This window comes from Rhamphochromis longiceps, linkage group LG23 (genome assembly GCF_057381845.1).
Source record: "Rhamphochromis longiceps isolate RC_006_pf linkage group LG23, R_longiceps_female_GT1.1, whole genome shotgun sequence".
Classification (NCBI taxonomy): domain Eukaryota; kingdom Metazoa; phylum Chordata; class Actinopteri; order Cichliformes; family Cichlidae; genus Rhamphochromis; species Rhamphochromis longiceps.
Genome location: NC_140578.1, coordinates 18,135,947 through 18,157,288, shown reverse-complemented (window position 1 = coordinate 18,157,288; position 21,342 = coordinate 18,135,947). Strand labels below are relative to the sequence as shown.

Sequence of the window (21,342 nt, the reverse complement as noted above, 5' to 3'; positions counted from 1 at the left end):
AGAGGACCCTGCGTCGTTCCAAGATCTCTTTGGGGAACTGGTCGTTCACGCTGAAGTCCATTCCTTTTAATTCCCTGCCGCGGCTTTTCACCTGTTGCTTTTGTTTGAAGTGGCCAAATTTGGCCACAATAGGACGTGGTCTCCCGGTCGCAGCCCGCATGGGGCCGAGGCGATGCACCCGATCGAAGACGATGTTCTTCACCGTGTCCTCCGGCAGCTTCAGGTGGGTTTTGATGAAGCTTTTTACCGTGGTCTCCGCGTCCTCTCCAGCGGCTTCTGGAATACCAGAAAATACCCGATTATCACGCATGCTACGAGCTTGTAGATCAATAACTGTTTCTTTTATTTTTTTATTTTCTCTATTGAGCTGGGTAACATTTTCTGTGAGACATTTCACCGACTCCCTTAGCGTGGCATTTTCAGCAGCAAGCATTTCCACCTGCTGCTGGCTGAACTCCAGGGATTCTCGCAAGCATTTAAATTCCCGGTGAAGAATCTCCACCAAGGACAGCCTTGCGTCGAAACTGGACAATCGCTTGTCGATTGACTCCAGTATGTCAGCAATATCTTTGCCGGCTGGCGATGTTGTGCCGGGGGAATCTGCTGGGCGTTGTCTTTTCGACGACGGCGTCTCAGGTTTGGCCGGGGAAGCTGCACACTGGGCCTTCTTCATCACGAGATCCTGAAAGCACTGATCAATATAATCTTGGAGAGTCTCTAAACTCTCCTCGTTGTTCTCCAGGGTGTTGGAGATTATTTAGACAAATATTGTTAGTTATAAGACAATTGATAAGTGTATTTGGTAATACTGAAGCTTAAATGAATTTGTTCAAATCTAAACTACCATTTGCTTTAATTTTCCACCAAAATCTCCGGCGTCTGACGTCAGTTACAACATGAGTCGCTTACCTTGTCCGTCACTCCTTACCTTGTCCGTCACTCCTTACCTTGTCCGTCAAAGCATGGTGACTTTGATAGATTCCATATCTTCCTGTCAGCCAGAGGGCCACCAATGAAAACCTCTCTTGGGGAGATTAGACAAAATCAGGTATACTTTGCATTTCTCCAGTTTTCTAAGTCATAACATGTGTTTTAACAGTTATTAACTATTAGTCAGGATCAGATTTGTTCACCAAGTAGCAACTATAAGATAAAATCAATTTAATTATTATTCAGAATTTCTTTTAGTCATTGTGTTATAATCACGGTAATTAAGAAACCACCTTCTTCTGCTGCAGCTTTTTGAGTAAACTCACACTTCTATGCTCTGTGGAAATTTGCTGTCATGACTTTGAAGATTACTGCAGAGAGATACAATGTCTGGTGTTGCCTTTACACAGTCTACCATTACCACAGAAGAACAAAGTCAACCCCTAAAGTCACTACTCAAGAGGAAAGCCCCACAGATTCTTAAGGAGTATGAGACTACAGGTACCCTGTCAGTGCCATCAAGGAAGCTTCTTGTGAAGACTTGCATTGGGGATTTGGTGGAGAGGTGTGGAGAGTAAGTATAGCACCTTACTGCACTTTGTTAAATTTTTGCAGTGAATGTTTCCCTTTAAAAATGTTGAAGTGCACAGAAGTAAAAAAGGTTACTTCTGTTTACCAGTTACCAGGGTGGTATCGACGATACTGATCCGATATGGATACAAACACGTTTTTTTTTTTTACTGTATCTTTTATTGTATCTCAAATTATAGCTTCATAATGATTACAATACATCAGATTACTTGTTCTTATCACTTAATAATTCCCTATCCATTATGCTAGCAGTGTCCAAGCATTCTTTCTTTGGTTTTCTTTTCTTTTCATACATAAGCTAGGAGCTGTGTATTTTACCTTGAAGAATTTGCCACCAGAGTGGAAATCCTCACTTGCAAATATTCACCTGTGTCTTTTGTTCAACTCAATTGACAGGGAGGAATATAGATTTGACAAGATTTTGCAACCACTTCTTGATGACTTGAGATTTCTTGAAAATTCTGGTCTAAATGTGGATTTAAAAAGTCATAGCCATCAACTATATGGTACAGTTTGTGTGTTAACAGCAGAGATGGGCAGTAACGTGTTACTTGTATTCAGACAGGAGTCCTCTTTCACACCAGTTTTGCTTGGTTCATTTAAGTAACGCGTTACTTGTTACTTGTTATCAAGTATAACGCGTTATACTTGTTACTAAAGACAGTTATCAGGAATATAGGTTTCAAACTCTGGTCCGCAGGCCAAATTTGGCCTGCAGCCTAACTACATTTGGCCCGCGAAGCCATACCAAATTAATATCAGAGCTGGCCTACTGGTATTATACAGCTAATATATATACTGTACATCCTAAGGTTTTAAAAACTGAGCTTAAATAAATGATTAGCGGTAATAAAAGCCGAGGGAGGTCAACAGTGATCACTGACTGTTTTAGGAGCTTTTTGAGATTAAATAGAAGAAAATACAAAACATTAAACATGTTAACAACACAAAAGCCATATTAAACGCAGACTACTTTAGGCCCGGAAGTAGGATTCATCACGTCATCACTTAACGACTGGATAGTTAGTTTGTTGTGTAGTTATTGTTTTGTATTGTGTGTCAGTCATACTGCTGAATTTCATATTTTCTCCAAAAAAAGCCGTCAAAGGCAGATTCCAGTGTAAACGCTGTTCCCACATGGAAAACTGGACTGATGCACCTCCTGCTGTCAGACCTGCAGGGTTTAGGCCTTTGGTGTTCTCCTCTGTCTTATACTGAACACAAACTACATTTTTTGGACTGGCACAAATAATTTGTGTGCCTTCTTATTTGATGCAGCACACCTGATTGTTCTGTAAATAGATTTAAATGGTTGTGCTGAAAATAATGATGCCAAACAAGGCAAGAAAAACATATTTTAAAGGTGAAATATAGAGGTAAAATCAAAAGTAGTCAAAAACGGCCAATTATACCCTGGACCCCAGAGAGTTAAATCTTCGTCTGAACCACATCTGTAGTAAATAATGACTTTTTACAGTCCGATATAACTGCAGGGAACACACAGGCTAACAGAAAATAGTGAGCACACTCTGGCTCGTTGGTCCAGCTGTGAATCCGTTACCGTGAACTATGGGCACATTTGTGCTGGAACTAAGCCGCACACAGCTGACGTTAAACATTACAGGCTGCCTCACTTACCTTCACACGGAGACGATCAGCATTAGTCACAAACAATAAGGTCAGAAAGAAAAACGTTAGGAATGAAGGCAACATCCAGAGAGGCATTTGAGGACACATTCACAATCAGGAGAATAAGAACCGGATCAGTTTGCAGAATCATTAGAAAAAACAAAAGAAACAAATGTGATGTCATCACATGGTGATAGTAAACAGCAAATAATGTTTATAACCAGAAATACACAGAATTACTGAAAAAGAACAAAGTGCATGTGTATGTATGTACACGGCACATGAAGGATGTGTCATCCCAGCCAAATTGCAAAACTCTTAGCTGTGTCTCTAATAAATCCTCTGTAACTTTGCTGCACTTCAGCAGCATCAGGTAATGTTCATATGTTGATTAGTTCAGTTCAGTTTTTGATCTATTGCAGAATATTTTTAGGGTTGTCTGCTATAAAAAGTCAGGCCAGGAAAATCTCCTTCATGTTTTTCTGTGTTTTATCCTCAGTTACTTTGACACAAAGGCATCTGCTGTGTTTACACCTCTGATAAAGCCTCACAAGTGTGAGCTTTGTTTTTATATGTAGATATAAAAATATGGATATGTACTGATGAATGGTCATAGTTATAATATTTCTGACTGTCTGAGTTGACATTGAATTGAACTGAATTGAATCAGTTATAGAAATCAAGATCAATACCCAGCTCTACTCACCACACCAAACACCACACCAAACCTCAGAGACTAAAGTACCCACATTAAATAGACGATGAGCTGCATTTATGTGCATCTCGGAAATTCCCAGATCTCTTGTCAAACAGCTGGAAGGTTTTCAAAGTTGTTTCATTCACGCTTTATTACCTATGATGTTATTTAAATGTTTCTGTGTTCTAAATATACCTGAATGAGATACTGTAAACCTAATAGAGCTTATATAAGTGTCTATGCAGTGCTGTGAGATGTAAAAAAATAGAAACTGAAAGTAAAATTAAAATATAAATAAATAGTCCGGCTCCACATGAACCTGACCTCCTGTAATTTACATTCTCACCCCCAGATGGCCACAAATTACCTTTAATGATGAGTTCTAGGAGAGACAGAGGTGTACTCATTAAACTTCAGTCACATTTCTTAAGGTATTATGGTGTATTACAGAGTGTTAAAATCATCACCTGAGACTGTCACTGAGTTAACTGGATAATCAGTTATAATTAATAACTAATTAATACCTATAATTAATTTGTTTGGCCGGATTCTGCTGTCAGAGGTTAAGTACATGACAGTCTAATTATGATAAAATTTATTGTACAGTTTTACTGACTGCCAGCCATGACACAGAATTTGACTTCAGTAGATTGATTGCAGTGGTCAAACAGATCCATCACTTCTATCAGGATATAACAGAAACGGATGTTTTTGTATTTTTCTCTGTTTTTATTGTATTTCTTATTAGCAGCTGGATGTACAGACCTGCTGTATGATACATTTAGAGCACACAGGAGGATCTCTGTTGATGGTTAAAAGCTTCAAATTTATTTTTCTTTGAGTTCTTTTATTCTTTATTTGTCTTTATTTGTTGACTTGTTGTTGATTGGGATATTTTTGTTTGTTTGTTTTTTAATATGAAAAGCTCCAGTGATGGTTTGTGTCCACCAGAGGGCAGCAAACACACATCAATGGACCTGTTGTTTTACCTTCTGGGCACAGTGAGGGGGAGGAAGAGGAGGAAGGATGAGTGAGGGTCATGGGACCTTGTTTACTCGTCCTGAACCATGTGAGTCATATGAGACGGAAAAGAGGAAGAAGACGGTGAAAAGATGGAGGAGCTGTCCCGGCGGGCGAGGGAGGCCGGGCAGTGGGTGAGAAGGTGCTGTTGCTGTGCTGAGGAAGAGGAGAATGGTGAGGAGAAAGGTTATGATGGAGATGAAGAAGAGGAGGAAGAGGTGAAGATGGAGGAGTTGAACTTCAGGAAAAGTTCAGCTTCACTTCCGTCTGCTGAGGTAAAACATCAGCCGCTGTAAAAAGTGCAATTATTTCATTTTATTTATCATTTTTATTTTTATTTTTTTTTAAAGAGTAATCCTTTTGTTGTGATCTATTTAACATGTAAAATCTGTTATAGCATGTTGTAACTTTTTACAGTGGGTATGCTGTCTCGATTTAAAATATGACGTTACGTCCATTCAACACATTAATTAAAAAAAATAAATTATATATATATATATATATATATATATATATATATATATATATATATATATATATATATATATTCTTTTTTTTCTTTTTTTCTTTTTAATTAATGTTTTGAATGGACGGAACTTCATAATAATGATAATAATGGATTGCATTTATATAGCGCTTTTCGAGACCCCCAAAGTGTCACGGCTGGCGGAGTGAGCCGTGTGGAGTGGAGGAAAAGGAGGACCCAAAATGCAGCAAACTGATGATACGAGTGAAGTTTATTTACACGGTGGCAGTGGCAAAAACAGGCAATGAAGCATGAGTAATGACAAACCTAAACTGGGAGAAACTAAAGAGCAAACCTGAAATCTTACAAAACGGCGAGCGGAGCAGAGAGACGCAGACCAAGGACCAGGATACCAAGAAACACAGACGAGCCGACAACGAACACAGACCGACACCCACTATATATACACACACACACACAAGGTAATCGGGTAATCGCACACAGGAGGGAAGAACAGCTGATCTGAATACACATGATGACTGGAGGACACAAGCTGAACACAATGACAACAGACACAGACTTTCAGAACAAAACAGGAAATCTAGAACCCGAACCGGACACAAGGGGGGAGGACACAGAATAACTAGAACAGAGGGAAATAATCACAAAACACAAAACGCTGGGTCAACGACCCAGGACCATGACACAAAGTGCTTTACAATTCCACTATTCATTCACTCTCACATTCACACACTGGTGAAGGCAGCTACAGTTGTAGCCACAGCTGCCCTGGAGCAGACTGACAGAAGCGAGGCTGCCATATCGCGTCATCGGCCCCTCTGGCCATCACCAGTAGGCGGTAGGTGAAGTGTCTTGCCCAAGGACACAACGACCGAGACTGGTTTTATTGCATTTTTTATTTACCATTCTTTATTTTTTTTCTTAACTGTATTGATCCCACAGGAGAACTTTTTGTTTTACAGCAAAATGATAAAGGGTAACAATATTACAGTCTACAGTACACAACAAATAACACAGCTAAATAAAAGGGTCACAGGTGACGATCTTATGTTGTGAGAGAGTGCAGGAATTTATAAACTTACAACAGTGATGAAAAATAAAGTAACGTAAAAATGAAGTTAGTTAAAACAGTAAAAGTTCGACTGACGTTGGTCAAGAGAGAAGAACAAATTGCATTAATAAATATATAAGAAAAACAGCTGCATGAAGGTTTAATACAAGGTATGTTTATGATCTAATGGTTGACAGGTTTGTTCACCTGTGACAGAATGAAGAATCAGTGTGCAGCTTTATAGAAAACAGCAAGAACGGTTTCCTGAAGCGAGATTGAATCAGTCTGAAGGAGAATGAGCTCAGAAGTGTGAAGTAGGTGTGATGGTTGTCCATGATTGAGAGCAGCTTGTTCAATGACCTCTAACCCTCATTGACTCAAATGTCTCCAAATTCTGACCAATGGTGCTTCCAGCCTTAAGGATCAGTTTGTTGATCCTGCAGGTTTCTCTGACACGGATGGCACTAACTCTCACAGACTAGTAGAAGATCGCCAACATCTTGCTGCTCACATTAAAGGACCTGAGCTTCTTTAGAAGGTAGAGCCTGTTCAGCCCCTTCTTGTAAACGGCATCACTGTTAGTCCTCCAGTCTAGTCTGTCATTCAGGTGAACATCCAACTACCTGCAGCTGTCTACTGTTTCCACCTCCTCACCCATGATATTGATTTTGGTTGCAGTTTTTCTCCTCTGGAAGTCAACCACTGTCTTGTTTGTCTTGCTGACATTTAGAAGGAGGTGATTTCTTCCCGACCGCTCCACAAAATTCCTCACTAGCTCTTTGTAGTCCGACTCCTGCCCACCCTTAAAACACCCAGCCGTCCCAGATAACTTCTGCTGGTTTCACTGTTGTATAGGAAATCTGAGGTGTAAACAGGAATAGAGCTCCAGTATTACCAACCACCACCTCAGACCACCTGAGGCCTCTCTGACAGACAGTCAGCAATCCAGGACACAGTAGAAGTGTTAAGTGGTATATATGAGTCACCACGGGTGGTGATAAGACAATTTTAGGTAGTATTGATTGGTTGAGGATTTTCTTAAGCTGGTATTGAGGTTTCAAATGATCTTTTGAGCTTTAAAGGTAGTATTAACAATCCCTTATGTGTACCTGATGTGGTCTCGTCTGTGTGTCTCAGCTGGATTCGGACTCATCCACCTCTGGCTCTCAGTCTCACTGGTTCCACACTCTGCAGGCCCGTCGGCTGAAAGTCCAGCGTGGGCGCAGCAACAGCGACCCACTGAGAGGGGAGGGCAGTCGGGAGCCTCTTACCTGGGTCAGGGCGCGTATGACATGATGTTTGAGGTAACATGTGAGGCGGTGTGATGCTTGTGTGACATTTAGTGTGTGTGCTGTGATCAGAAAGCAGGTCTGGAGTTTGGGGCAGCACACTCGTACCTGAGTCTGGAGAAACTGGGTGAAGGAACCTTTGCCTCGGTCTACAAAGGCATCAGCAGGTCAGAGCTCACCGCGATACAAGTCAAACACAAACAGCCAATGAGATTGTGGCTTAAGTTTTGATCACATTGAGTCTGAATGTTGGTCACAATGTACAAAAGACAAGAAAACATCTCCCTGTGTTTAGTTTTAACAAGTTTTTTACAGAATCTTTTGGGACTTGGGCAAGATCCATTGCATTCATCGGAGTGTGAATGAGTGTGAATGTTGATTAGTATACAGCGCTTTGAGTACTCCGGGAGAGTAGAAAAGCACTATATACGAATCAATCCATTGCGGGGTGGCTGTAGCTCAGGAGGTAGAGCAGGTCAGCTGCTGATTGGGAGGTTGGTGGTTTGATCCCTGCCTCCCCCGGTTTGCATGCCAAATATCCTTGGGCAAGATACTAACCCCGAGTTGTTCTCCAATGCATCCATTGGAGCATGAATGATAGTTAGAAAGCACTCACCGTATAGATAATAGTGAATGGGTGTGTATGGGGTGAATGCGGCATGTTTTATAGAGCGCTTTGAGTGCTCCAGGACAGTAGAAAAGTTGTATATAAGAACCAGTCCATTTACTTTTTTATTGTTAGATATTAGACAGATGTTTTGCTAGGATTACTAAAATTATTGTTAATGTTTATTTTTTAACAGATACTTAACATTTTGGAAAAATTCGCAAATATTTTATTAATTACAATTTTTTTCAATCAAATGAGTTTATAAGTATATACATATTTGTTATTATATATATTATGCATTAATATATATTAATTGTCCATTTCTGTTATGTTGCACATTTTAAAAAGAACGTTTCATTTTTAACTTCAGTAGTTTATCTGACATGTTATTAGTTTAAAATTTGTAATATTTACATTAATTTTCATACATACTGGACATTATAATAGAAATGTATACTTTATTGATCCTTGCTCAGGGGCACCTCATTCAGTGGATGACCTGAACTATCCCTGCCCCGTAAAATCTTCCTTGTGTTGTGATCGATCAGTGATAAAGTGTTTACTGTAAACATTTCTTCTTCTGTGAAGGATAAACGGGCAGCTGGTTGCTCTGAAGGTGATTCGTATGAAGACGGAGGAAGGTGTCCCGTTCAATGCCATTAGAGAAGGTGACCAATTAGATCACTGGTTAAGTTTTTAATAGTTTCAGCAACATGTGCATAAACATGTGTGTGTGTGTGTGTGTGTGTGTGTGTGTGTGTGTGTGTGTGTGTGTGTGTGTGTGTGTGTGTGTGTGTGTGTGTGTACAGCCTCTTTGCTCAAACGTCTGAAACATGCCAACATTGTCCTCCTGCACGACATCATCCACACCAGAGAGACACTCACCTTCGTCTTTGAGTACCTGGTGAGAAATCTGCTGTTCAGTGCTGAGTGTGACCTGAAGGAGGTGCTACAGAGCACTCACCAACACACACATACACACACACACACACACACACACGCACGCACACACACAAACTTCAACCAAAGTCAGAACAAAATTTTAAGGCTACAATTTTTAGCATTCACACATTTTATATTTTTTTCTTTTAAATGTTTATAAATTTTTACAATTTTATTTTAATGTATATATTGTTTGTTTTTTTGTTTTCATTCTGATCTATTTATTTGTTAATATGGGGGTCATTCCCTCTCAGATCACCATCTCTGATTTGTGTAGAACATTTATGGTATAAGGTTTGAACATAAATTATGTTTTATGTAAAATTTCTTACAACAGTCTTACAACAAACCTTTTATGATATTAACATGATGAACATGAGTATCTGAATAAAAGAAAAGCTTCAAATTTTCTGTGGTCTTTCTCACCATCAAAATGAAGTTTAACACCAGAGATTGTCTCTGCAGCAGACAGATCTGGCCCAGTACATGATCCAGCACCCTGGAGGTCTACGCTATCACAACGTGCGGGTACGTCGCTGCGCTCAGCAGCAGACAGCCGGGGGCAGTACTGTGTCATTCCAGCTGTGAGCAGCACGCCATGAAATGTTTAACATGGCTCAACACCGTGTGTTTCAGATCTTCATGTTCCAGCTGCTGCGAGGTCTCTGCTACATCCACAGCCGCAGGATCCTCCACCGAGACCTTAAGCCCCAAAACCTGCTCATCAGCTACCTCGGAGAACTCAAACTGGCCGACTTCGGTGAGAACCGGCTCAACGCTGCAGGGCAGAAGTGGAAATAGGCAAAGATTTAGTCAGCAAGGACCTGTAGGAACAACAGATTTGTAAAATAACCTAGTTGGAAACAACACATATATATATATATATATATATATATATATATATATATATATATATATATATATATATATATATATATATATGGTCCCCGTGGTAATCGGAGCACTAGGTGCGGTGACTCCCAAGCTAGGCGAGTGGCTCCAGCAGATCCCAGGAACAACATCGGAGATCTCTGTCCAGAAGAGCGCAGTCCTGGGAACAGCTAAGATACTGCGCAGGACCCTCAAGCTCCCAGGCCTCTGGTAGAGGACCCGAGCTTGAAGGATAAACCGCCCGCAGGGGCGTGCTGGGTGTTTTTTTTTTATATATATATATATATATACACATCCATCCATCCATCTTCATCCGCTTTATCCGAGGCCGGGTCGCAGGGGCAGCAGCCTAAGCAAAGAGGCCCAGACCTCCCTCTCCCCAGCCACCTCCTCCAGCTTATCCGGGGGAATACCAAGGCGTTCCCAGGCCAGCTGAGAGATATAATCTCTCCAGCGTGTCCTGGGTCTGCCCCGGGGCCTCCTCCCGGTGGGACATGCCTGGAACACCTCACCCAGGAGGCGCCCAGGGGGCATCCTTGTCAGATGCCCGAACCACCTCAGCTGGCTCCTTTCGATGTGGAGCAGCAGCTGCTCTACTCTGAGCCCCTCCCGGATGGCCGAACTTTTCACCCTATCTCTAAGGGAGAGGCCAGCCACCCTTCGGAGGAAGGTCTTTTCTGCCGCTTGTATCCGCGATCTCGTTCTTTCGGTCACTACCCACAGCTCGTGGCCATAGGTGAGGGTAGGGACATAGATCGACCGGTAAATTGAGAGCTTCGCTTTTACACTCAGCTCCCTCTTCACCACGACGGACCGGTGCAGCGTCTGCATTACTGCAGCTGCAGCCCCAATCCGTCTGTCGATCTCCGGCTCCCTTCTCCCATCACTCGCGAACAAGACCCCGAGATACTTGAACTCCTCCACTTGGGGCAGGAACTCATCCCCGACCCGGAGTGGGCACTCCACCCTTTTCCGGCTGAGAACCATGGCCTCAGATTTGGAGGTGCTGAACCTCATTCCCGCTGCTTCACACTCGGCTGCGAACCGTTCCAGTGCGAGCTGGACGCCCTCACCTGATGAAGCCAACAGAACCACATCATCCGCAAAAATCAGAGATGAGATTCTGAGGCCACCAAAGCGAAAGCCCTCCGCCACTTGGCTGCGCCTAGAAATCCTGTCCATAAAAATTATGAACAGAACCGGAGACAAAGGGCAGCCCTGGCGGAGCCCATCACCCACCGGGAACGAGTCCGACTTATTGCCGGCGATGCAAACCAAGCTCTTGCAACGGTTGTATAGGGATCGAATGGCCCGTAGCAATGGGCCAGACACCCCATACTCCCACAACACCTCCCACAGGACACCCCGAGGAACACGGTCGAATGCCTTCTCCAAGTCCACAAAACACATGTAGACTGGTTGGGCAAACTCCCATGCACCCTCAAGTATCCTCGAGAGGATAAAGAGCTGGTCCAGTGTTCCGCGACCAGGACGAAAACCGCATTGTTCCTCCTGTATCCGAGGTTCGACTAGCAGACGAACTCTCCTTTCCAGCACCCTGGCATAGACTTTCCCAGGGAGGCTGAGGAGTGTGATCCCCCTGTAGTTGGAACACACCCTCCGGTCCCCCTTCTTAAAGATGGGGACCACCACCCCGGTCTGCCAGTCCAAAGGTACTGCCCCTGATCTCCACGCAACATTGCAGAGGCGTGTCAACCAGGACAGCCCTACAATGTCCAGAGCCTTCAGGAACTCGGGGCGGACCTCATCAACACCAGGGGCTCTGCCACCAAGGAGTTGTTTAACTGCCTCAGTGACCTCGCCCCCGGAAATTGGCGGGTCATTCCCCTCATCCCCAGACACTGCTTCTTCCTCGGAAGACGTGTCAGTGGGATTAAGGAGGTCCTCGAAGTATTCCTTCCACCGCCTGACAATTTTCTCAGTCGACGTCAGCAGCGCTCCGCCAGCACTATACACAGTGCAGGTAGAGCACCGCTTTCCCCTCCTGAGACGCCTGACGGTTTGCCAGAATCTCTTCGAGGCAGTCCGAAAGTCTTTTTCCATGGCCTTTCCGAACTCCTCCCACACCCGAGTTTTTGCTTCAGCCACTGCCCGAGCCGCATTCCGCTTGGCCTGTCGATACCTGTCGGCTGCCTCCGGAGTCCCACAGGCTAACCAAGCCCGACAGGACTCCTTCTTCAGCCTGGTGGCTCCCTTCACCTCTGGTGTCCACCATTTGGTTCGGGGATTACCACCACGCATGGCAGGCACCAACCACCTTGCGGCTGCAGCTCAATGCAGCAGCTTCGGCAATGGAGACGCTGAACATGGTCCATTCGGACTCAATGTCCCCAGTCTCCCTCGGAATGCTGTTGAAGCTCTGCCAGAGGTGTGCGTTGAAGATCTCACGGACTGGGGCCTCTGCTAGACGTTCCCAGCACACCCTCACTACGCGTTTAGGTGCACCAGGTCTGTCCAGTGTCCTCCCCCGCCACCTGATCCAACTCACCACCAGGTGGTGATCAGTTGACAGCTCAGCCCCTCTCTTTACCCGAGTGTCCAGAACATATGGTCGCAGGTCTGGTGATACGATTACAAAATCGATGATCGACCTACGGCCTAGAGCGTCCTGGTGCCACGTGCACTTATGGACACTCTTATGTTCGAACAGGGTGTTCGTTATGGCCAAACTGTGATTAGCACAGAAGTCCAATAACAAAGCACCGCTCGGGTTCAGATCAGGGAGGCCGTTCCTCCCAATCACGCCCCTCCAGGTCTCGCTGTCGTTACCCACGTGAGCATTGAAGTCTCCCAGCAAGCAGGACAACAGAGTCTCCAGGTGGAGCACCTTCCAGCTCCACCCAGGTCCCTCACCCAGGACCAATTTGCCATGGGAGACCCTACCAGGGGGCAAAAGCCCCCAGACAACATAGCCCCTGGGATCCCTGGGACACACAAACCCCTCCACCACGATAAGGTAGCGATTCAAGGAGGATATATATATATATATATATATATATATATATTGGGGGTGCAACGATACACAAAATTCACAGTTCGGTTCGATACTTTGGTGTCACGGTTCGATATTCTTTCGATACAAAAAATGTTCATGCCTTTTTAATTTGTCATTTATTAAAATTATAAATATATATCTTAACTCAAAAGTACAGTTTTTAAATTTAATGTTGCTGAAACAACAAAGTAATAAAAAAATAAATCTATCTGATCAAGAAATCACTCATCTTTGGAAAAGAGAGTTTATTACAGAGAAATGGCTCTTTCCAAAATAAAAGCTATACTATACGCTTCTTCTGGGCTATATTCTCAGCAGCATATTAAACATATCAGGTCCCCAAAAGCCCCCAGACAACATAGCCCCTGGGATCCCTGGGACACACAAACCCCTCCACCACGATAAGGTAGCGATTCAAGGAGGATTAAAGCAGACAATTTAACTAGTTTAAAGTAAAAAAAATGCAAAGTTAAAATGTTTTTTTCAAATGTTTTCTGGTTCTGTTGCAGGTCTGGCTCGGTCCAAATCCATTCCCAGTCAGACCTTCTCTTCGGAGGTGGTGACGCTGTGGTACCGCCCCCCTGATGTCCTGCTGGGATCCACAGACTACTCCACAGCTCTAGACATATGGTCAGTACCGATTATTCAAATTCAGCTGCCGGCTGTGACTGTGTGAATAAAGTTTGCTTTTTCTGAATTAGGGGGGCTGGGTGCATTTTCATAGAGATGCTGCAGGGGGCGCCAGCATTCCCAGGAGTCTCTGATGAGTTTGAGCAGCTGCAGAAGATCTGGGAGGTCAGTAACACTGTTTATATCACTGATCCACGAAATAGTACTACTGTGTGATATTACACTGTAATAATACTCACATTAAGTACTAATACTATTAAGATGATGTAACCCTGCAGGTCCTGGGCCTCTCCTCTGAGGACAGCTGGCCTGGTGTCAGCCTTCTACCCAATTACAGACCAGGTACGTTTAGATAACACCTCTGACACATGCAACTCTCTATTTAGTGTTTTTGTTTTTGCTGTTATTTCACAGTTTTAACCCTTTAAGACCTACCATAGAACCAATTCCGCCAGAGCTTATATTATATTTTTACATGCTGTGGAGCCATTTTTGGGAGCATTTCAAGTTGCTATACATCAATACAACCATTACAGCCTAAATTTTAATAATATGCATGCATTAAGTGCATAGTAATTACATAAATTGCAAAAAGGTGCAATAAACTACAAAAAAATTGAAAATCGTTTTTGTTTTGTTAACATATATTTCTAGTTAGAGAAATTTAAGAGGCTTATCCCTCAAAACTGTAAATACAAAAAAGTTGCACAAAATAGTTTCCCACCACAGGAAATTTATTTTGAATGTCTTCATAGTTTTATTTTTGAAATACACCAATTTTTATATACTGCAGGAAAAACGAAAATAAATATTATAGTGCAAATTTGCAAAAAAAACCAGCATATGCATCAAAATAAACTATTTCCAGCAGTGCAATATGAGTCCTAAGCATCCCAGAAACGACACAGAAATTCATAAAGTCAAACATAACTTTTAAAAACACCAGTATAGGCTCATGAGGCCTTGATGGTAAAAAACTACATTTCCGCGAAAATGACATCACTTCCGGTTTCGGGCAGGTCATGGCGGACATGCGATAGTTCGCGCTGATGGACATAGGAAGTGTTACGAACAGCTGATCGGATCGGCTAAGTGTGTTTCTGGAATATTATGTTTTTGTTGCTGCAAGTGCTTTTTATGCAGTTTTTGTAAAGCTTTATGTGGAAGGAAACCGTGACCGAGGACAAGATGTAAGTACAACTCCTCCGGTTTCATATGCAAAAAAGATTATTGCGCTAGCTCACGTGGTTGCAGTGCTACCGGGATTTTAAAATAGTTACACAAAACGGAGCGTGTCTGCTCTGACCGGTTTTAAAATTTAAATACAATTTTTTTAGTCTTATATAAACAGGCTAATTAAATCAATGATGTTTTTGTGGAGGTGGCATGAATTTGTCTTGTAAACATTCACAGTTGTTCTGTGATGCCTGGGGTTCATTAAGGGTCATTACTTGTGTGCAGTGACTCAAAATTTCCATCGGGAGGCAACATGTCTCCACGTTTCCTGTTTTAATAGTTTTACTCGGATTAAAATGAGATGATTTCTCAGACTTTGAGGCGAACTCTGCTCTGCAAGTCTGACAGGGTCTCTGATACATCATGTGGGTGTGAGAAGAGAGAACAAAGACGAGAAGAAATTAACCACAGAGTGAGATCAGTGGTTGAGCTGCTCATGAATCACTGGATAAAGTCATCTTTTACAGTAAACTGTAACTTCAGGCCAACCCACACAGAGCTGTAACATTAAAGATCAGGTTCCCCCAAGAATTCACACACCACCTTTAGAGTGATGAGACCTGAGCTGTTCACAGTGATAACACACACTTTTAGATTCAGTCTGACACCATTTAGTTCTCATGTCATCCCAGAACAAACTTCCACAAATCCTTCAGAAACCTGAAAAGAAGACAGTTTAAAAAGCTGCCTGAGAGGTTTCAGTGATCTGCTGACACATATTAGGGCATCAATGACAGACTGAAGCTGTTTCATTCCCCCAAAAATAATAAATGTAGGCTAAAAACCAGCTGAAGTGCAAAGCATGGGAACATTTTTAGATCCATGTTAACATTTGCTAATTGCTAATTGAGTGGGGTTTTTTTTCTTCCATAGAGCGGTTTCTTTACTCAGAACCAAAGCAGCTTAGGACCGTTTGGAAAAGGTAACTTTTATATGGGCACACACATGCTAACCTGCTAACACACTTTGAAATGCAAACATTAGTCACATGACAGTCCTTCATCTGTGCTAACTGTAGACAGTCCAACAGTCCACATGTAGACCAGGTTAGATCACTTGACTCTGTAGTCCTCCATCTGCCTGTGTTGATCTGGATCAGGTTGGAGCAGCTGCCATATAAGACCGAGGACCTGGCCCAGGAGATGCTAAAGGTGGTCCCTACAGACAGGATCTCGGCTCCGGACGCCATGCAGCACCTGTACTTCAACACACTGCCTCCTCCCATCATGCACCTCAGAGACAGTAAGAACTCACTTAAATGTTACCATATTGCAGCTAAACTTTAAAGAACATATTTTCTGTTAATTCAGCACTCACCTAGCAGCACTTACTTGAATTTCCAACATAGATACATTATAGATGTATGATCATAAATCCTTTTTTAACAAAAAGCTGTTTAAGGCTTAAATTCATTTTTTTTCTCTTTCTTTCTTTGTCAGCTGTGTCCATCTTTAAGGTTCCTGGCATTCGTCTGGAAACGGAGGTTAGAGACATCTATAACCCTGGGCGCAAGGTCAAACCTTCCCTGCTGCCCTCTGCTAAATTCTGGTGACTGAAATCTCATAAGCAGCGCGTCAAGATCTGTGGAGTGGAGAACAAACCCAGATGTCTCTCTGAAGACACAAACTGGACTTTAAAGTGATATTAATACAGTGTCATTAAATGTTTGCAGTTCAGTTTGGAGAGTCTTTCTGGTTTAAATAAAGATGTGTATGTCAAACTTTCACTCAGATCGGCTGTTAAGATCTTATGTAAATCTGATTTCTTGCCAATGTAAATATAAACCGTCCCTGCAGTCTTCTGTTAGCATTCATTAGCATCTGTTAGCAGCAGACTAACGAGTCCCATGAAACTCCTCATGAATTTTGAATGAAGCTTTATTAATAAAGCTCCAGGCCAACCCGCACTGAGAGACACAGCGTGTTTCTGTATTCTGACTCTAACTGGATAAAACTCGACCTCTGAAACTTTGTTAGTCCTCTGATACACAAACAAGCCAACAGCTGAGAGAGGGGGGCTACTGGATGGACCTGATTTAACTGTATTTACCTCTGACTGATGATCTTCCCCTCATCCCCTACCTCACTGACACCTCACAACTTGTCACAGCACTGTAACAATATGAAAAATTAAAAGTATAATTAATTAAAAAAAAAAAATACTAGAACATGTGGGTTTTTATGTTTTTATTGTGGGCAGATTTTGGTTGTTTTTGTTTTTTATTTTCTTAGAAAATAATTTTAAATTAATTTTTGTTTTAGCACTCCAACAGATTTGAGGCCTGTCCAGGGTGTACCCTGGCTCTCACGCTATTGCTGCTTTTCCGTTGCCACCTACTCGACTCAACTCGACTCAGTTTCAGTAGTTTTCAATTTCGTTTGAGTGCCACATCAATGTGGGTTGGATCATTGAAGCAACGCAGGCCAAAAGTCCTGTGACATCATTTTTATGCGACGCAACTGAAGAACAAGAGGACATCTCAGTGATGGTATACCTGCTGCTAAACTGATGGTAATCATCTGCACCTCATAGATGGACCATGGAGTCATTACTCGCTGGCCAATTATTTGCATGCAGTCTGTTGACACCACACCGACCCCGACTGAGCAGGTACCACCAAACCAAAAATTCAAAAAATTGAGTGGAGTCAAGCTGAGTCAAGTGGGTATCATCCGTGACCCACCCTGAATTGTATAAGAGCAAGAGAATGGATTTGAACTTCTGGTGATTTTTGTGGTGCATATCCTACAGTTTCAAGACAAAAATTGTGCTTTTTCTGAGGTGTTACAATCCAGTTTAATTTTCACTTTTTTTGAAACATTGTTCTGATATAAAATATTTCAAGTTATTTTTACAGCGTAGTTTTTGTAATTTGTTGAAAGAAGCTGAATTGTGGAGGCAGGGGTTGTTTGTTTTTTCCTGTTTTTTTGAGTCCAAAGAAATTTCCCTTCTCCTTTTAAGGTTGCATGATCATTAATCTCCCACATTTACCAATCCATCACCTCTTCCTTCCTCATGAGCACCTGATTTTTATTTCCTACCACTGACTTGATGTTTGATAATTGCATCTATGTGGGCTTGAACATATACTTTGTTACTCAGATTTATGCAGATGTTTGAAAAAGCTGAACATGTAACAGATTAAAAAACAAAAGTTAAAGATCATGGAAAACAAACAAGAAAGAACAAAAACAAACTCAAGTGTATAAAAATGGGCTCAAATTAATAATACATTTTTGAAAGATACTTTGATTTTTAAAATATTTAAAATGACTAACATTAAGAAATAAAAATGAACGAGGATTTCAGTGTCATAATTCAGAACATTCAAATGCACAAGTAGCTGAATTACAGATGATTTCCTGCGAAGCAACTTTCAGATTAAACACTGTGAAACACACACTGACTACATGTTAATTAAAATACATTTTGGATTTATTTTGTGAATAAAACAAATTATCAGTTCATCACTGAATGTCCTGATATCCCCTTTATCATTTAACAGTTAAAAAAAAAAGTAGAAAAGAATTAATGCTAACAACTTGTATCCATCATTAATAATTCATCTTTCTTGTTACTCTTCGCCCCAGCTTTCCTGTGCTTTAATTCGACTAAATGCATTTACATCCAGAGAGATTTAAAAAATATATTTACTGATGCATTCATTCATTTCCTTCCATTATTAAACACTGAGCTCACAGGAGGAGGTAAGCAACAACTTACATCTGCAAACAAACCCTATTCAGAAGCTGCTGGCATGATGGATAAAATGTAAATAACAACAATGAATTCCAAATTTCTTAAACCAATATTTTATCCACACAACACAGAAAACATATAAAATGTTTAAAATAAGACATTTTACAATTTCATGAAAATATTTAGCTGATGGCATCAGCATGTCTCAAAAAAACTTGTGTTGCTGTTTGGAAAACTAAGTGGTTGAAAAAACATTTCGCAGCTAATTAGGTGATAAGTCTGTAAAGTTGGACAAAGATTCACCAATCTGCAAAAATCCAGAAACACCACTGTCCTCTGTTAAATCATTTTATGGACTGTTCAAACATACTTAATAATAATTATATATATAAAAAGATTATAATTAAAAAAAGGACGACTTGATTTTTCACTAAGTACGATGATAAATAAAGAAATGGTCTGATGACTCTTCAGGCTCAACAAATCCAATAAACACTAACAGTAGCATCCTTAGTGGGACTATTTTCATACAACATAATGAAGTTAGCCAGTAATAAGTTAACACACGCTCTTGGAAGAAACACAAGCTTATCCTTCAGTTATTTGCAGCTTATATTAAAGTGTTTCACCCCAGACCATGCGAAAAGTCTTTGAGAAGAAAAGTTAAAACAGTGAATAATGTTAAAGAGGATATATGTTGTTCTCATTATTTCTATTAGTGGATTGGTGGAATGCAAAGAAATGCATTTATAATGACATTTATGAAAAAGCCCTGATACAAATGAGTCTTTACCGATCATTTAAAGGAAGGCACTAATGAGGTGAGCTTGCAGTTTAATTTCACATTCCAGGAGCTCTGATAGTAAACACTAATCACCTGTTATCTTTGAGCCTGAACACGGGACAGTTAACAGGTGGCTGACGATCTGCCCGAGAGTCTGAGGCTTGGTATGGGAACCGCAGTTTGAGTATATACATGTAATCTGGGGCTAGGCTGCAAGGGCTGGTGTCCTGCAGGTTTTAGATGTGTCCTTGATCTAACACAGCTGATTTAAATGGCTAAATTACCTCCTCAACATGTCTTGAAGTTCTCCAGAGGCCTGGTAATGACCTAATCATTTGATTTAGCTGTGTTGACCCAGGGTGATATCTAAAACCTAAAACAGTACACCAGCACTTAAGGCCTGGAGTTGCCCACCCCTGCTGTAAATGAATGAATGAAAACATGTACCCTCACCTGTGTGTTGATTGTGCCCTCAAGATTTTACAAGCATATTTTGAATGAGCAAACAGGTTCAACAGAGGCTTGATGCATTTCTGAACTACTGCACAGAACTTGTGTTTTATATGAGTTTAATTTTAAAGAAATAACACACATCCATTCATTAATATCAGTAGACAGTTTGCAAGGTTGGAGAGGTTTGTTGAATGTGTGGATTGTGAAATAGAGCCATGTGTCATCAGCATAGCAATGGCATGAAATGTTATTTTTCTATAAAATGCGGCCACATATATAAAAAAAAAAGACATCACTAATAGAAGCAAAACATTCTAACTGGTAAGCCATCCCAGATATAGAAAACCAGTACTGTAACATCTTCATCGAGATTTTATGGTCTATTGTACCAAAGGCTGTACTTCAGTCAAGTAGCACAATAACAGAACACCAGTAGTATCAATTCAGTATCATTGGTTACCCTAAAAAGCACAGTCTCAATGTTAGCGAATTCTATACACATTTATTCTTGTGTTGCTATCATCGTTTGTTTATTTGTTTCTAAGGTTCGATAGGAAATATTCAAATGTAGAGAAAAATCTTTAAAAACAAGATTTACAGTTTAGCTTTGTTAGTCAATGGTGCCTTTTTTTCTCAAAAAGAAAAACTTTGTTTTCAACTTTTTGGGTATTTGACAGATTTTGCAGAATTTGTGTTTTCCTTTTTTCTTTTTTCGTTTGCCATCTTTCTTTAACATTTATAGATGTCAGGGCTCGTGTGCGGAGGCGAGGAAGGGATGACCCACATGCAGGACTCGTGGTGCAGAACGAGGTTTATTGAATATGTAGACAACAGATGATAGGATGGATGGCTGGCTGGCTGGACTTAGCGGACTGGTAGACTGGCTGGCTAACTGACTGACTGGACGGAACACACGACAGAAACAACATCATCAATGACCCGACACTGAATGGGTAGAACAGAGGGCTTAAATACACAGACTGGTGATAATGATGATAATGAGGGACCGGTGAGTACATAGCTGAACATAATGAACTAATGATAATGGGAAGAGGATTGAACATAATACACACAGACCAAGGCTAACACAATAAAACAGGAAGTGGAACAGGCAGTAGATAAACAGTGAGTGTGAACTGAAAACACTGGGTCACCGACCCAGGAACCCTGACAGGACCCCCCCCTTCAAAGGCCGGCACCCGACGGCCAAACGAAAAAGAACCAGAACAGGGCGGGCAGAGGGGGCCCAGGACGGAGGGACGGAGGCCACACAGAGACAGTTCGGGTGGGCGGCCACGTGGCCCGAGGCGAGACTGTTCCGGTGGACCGACCGTGCGGAAGGCAACGGCGGTGACGTGGACACAGTTCGGGAGGCCGGCAGTGCGGA

At 41.8% G+C, this 21,342-nt stretch overlaps 1 protein-coding gene across 2 annotated transcripts; it reads left to right on the top strand.

Moving 5' to 3' along the window:
• Positions 1-4,778: 4,778 nt before the first annotated feature.
• Positions 4,779-17,123, top strand: cdk15 (cyclin-dependent kinase 15). Of its 2 annotated transcripts, XM_085399562.1 has the most exons (13): positions 4,779-5,142; positions 7,543-7,680; positions 7,767-7,861; positions 8,893-8,972; positions 9,114-9,208; positions 9,712-9,774; positions 9,883-10,006; positions 13,663-13,783; positions 13,855-13,948; positions 14,062-14,125; positions 15,893-15,941; positions 16,119-16,261; positions 16,459-17,123. In XM_085399562.1, exons 1-13 carry the CDS (start codon positions 4,960-4,962, stop codon positions 16,569-16,571), a joined length of 1,362 nt encoding a protein of 453 aa, XP_085255688.1. In that variant the 5' UTR covers positions 4,779-4,959; the 3' UTR covers positions 16,572-17,123. The 2 variants fall into 2 exon arrangements, 1 of the variants encoding a protein (XP_085255688.1); XR_014909776.1 differs by lacking the exon at positions 15,893-15,941.
• Positions 17,124-21,342: the final 4,219 nt, after the last annotated feature.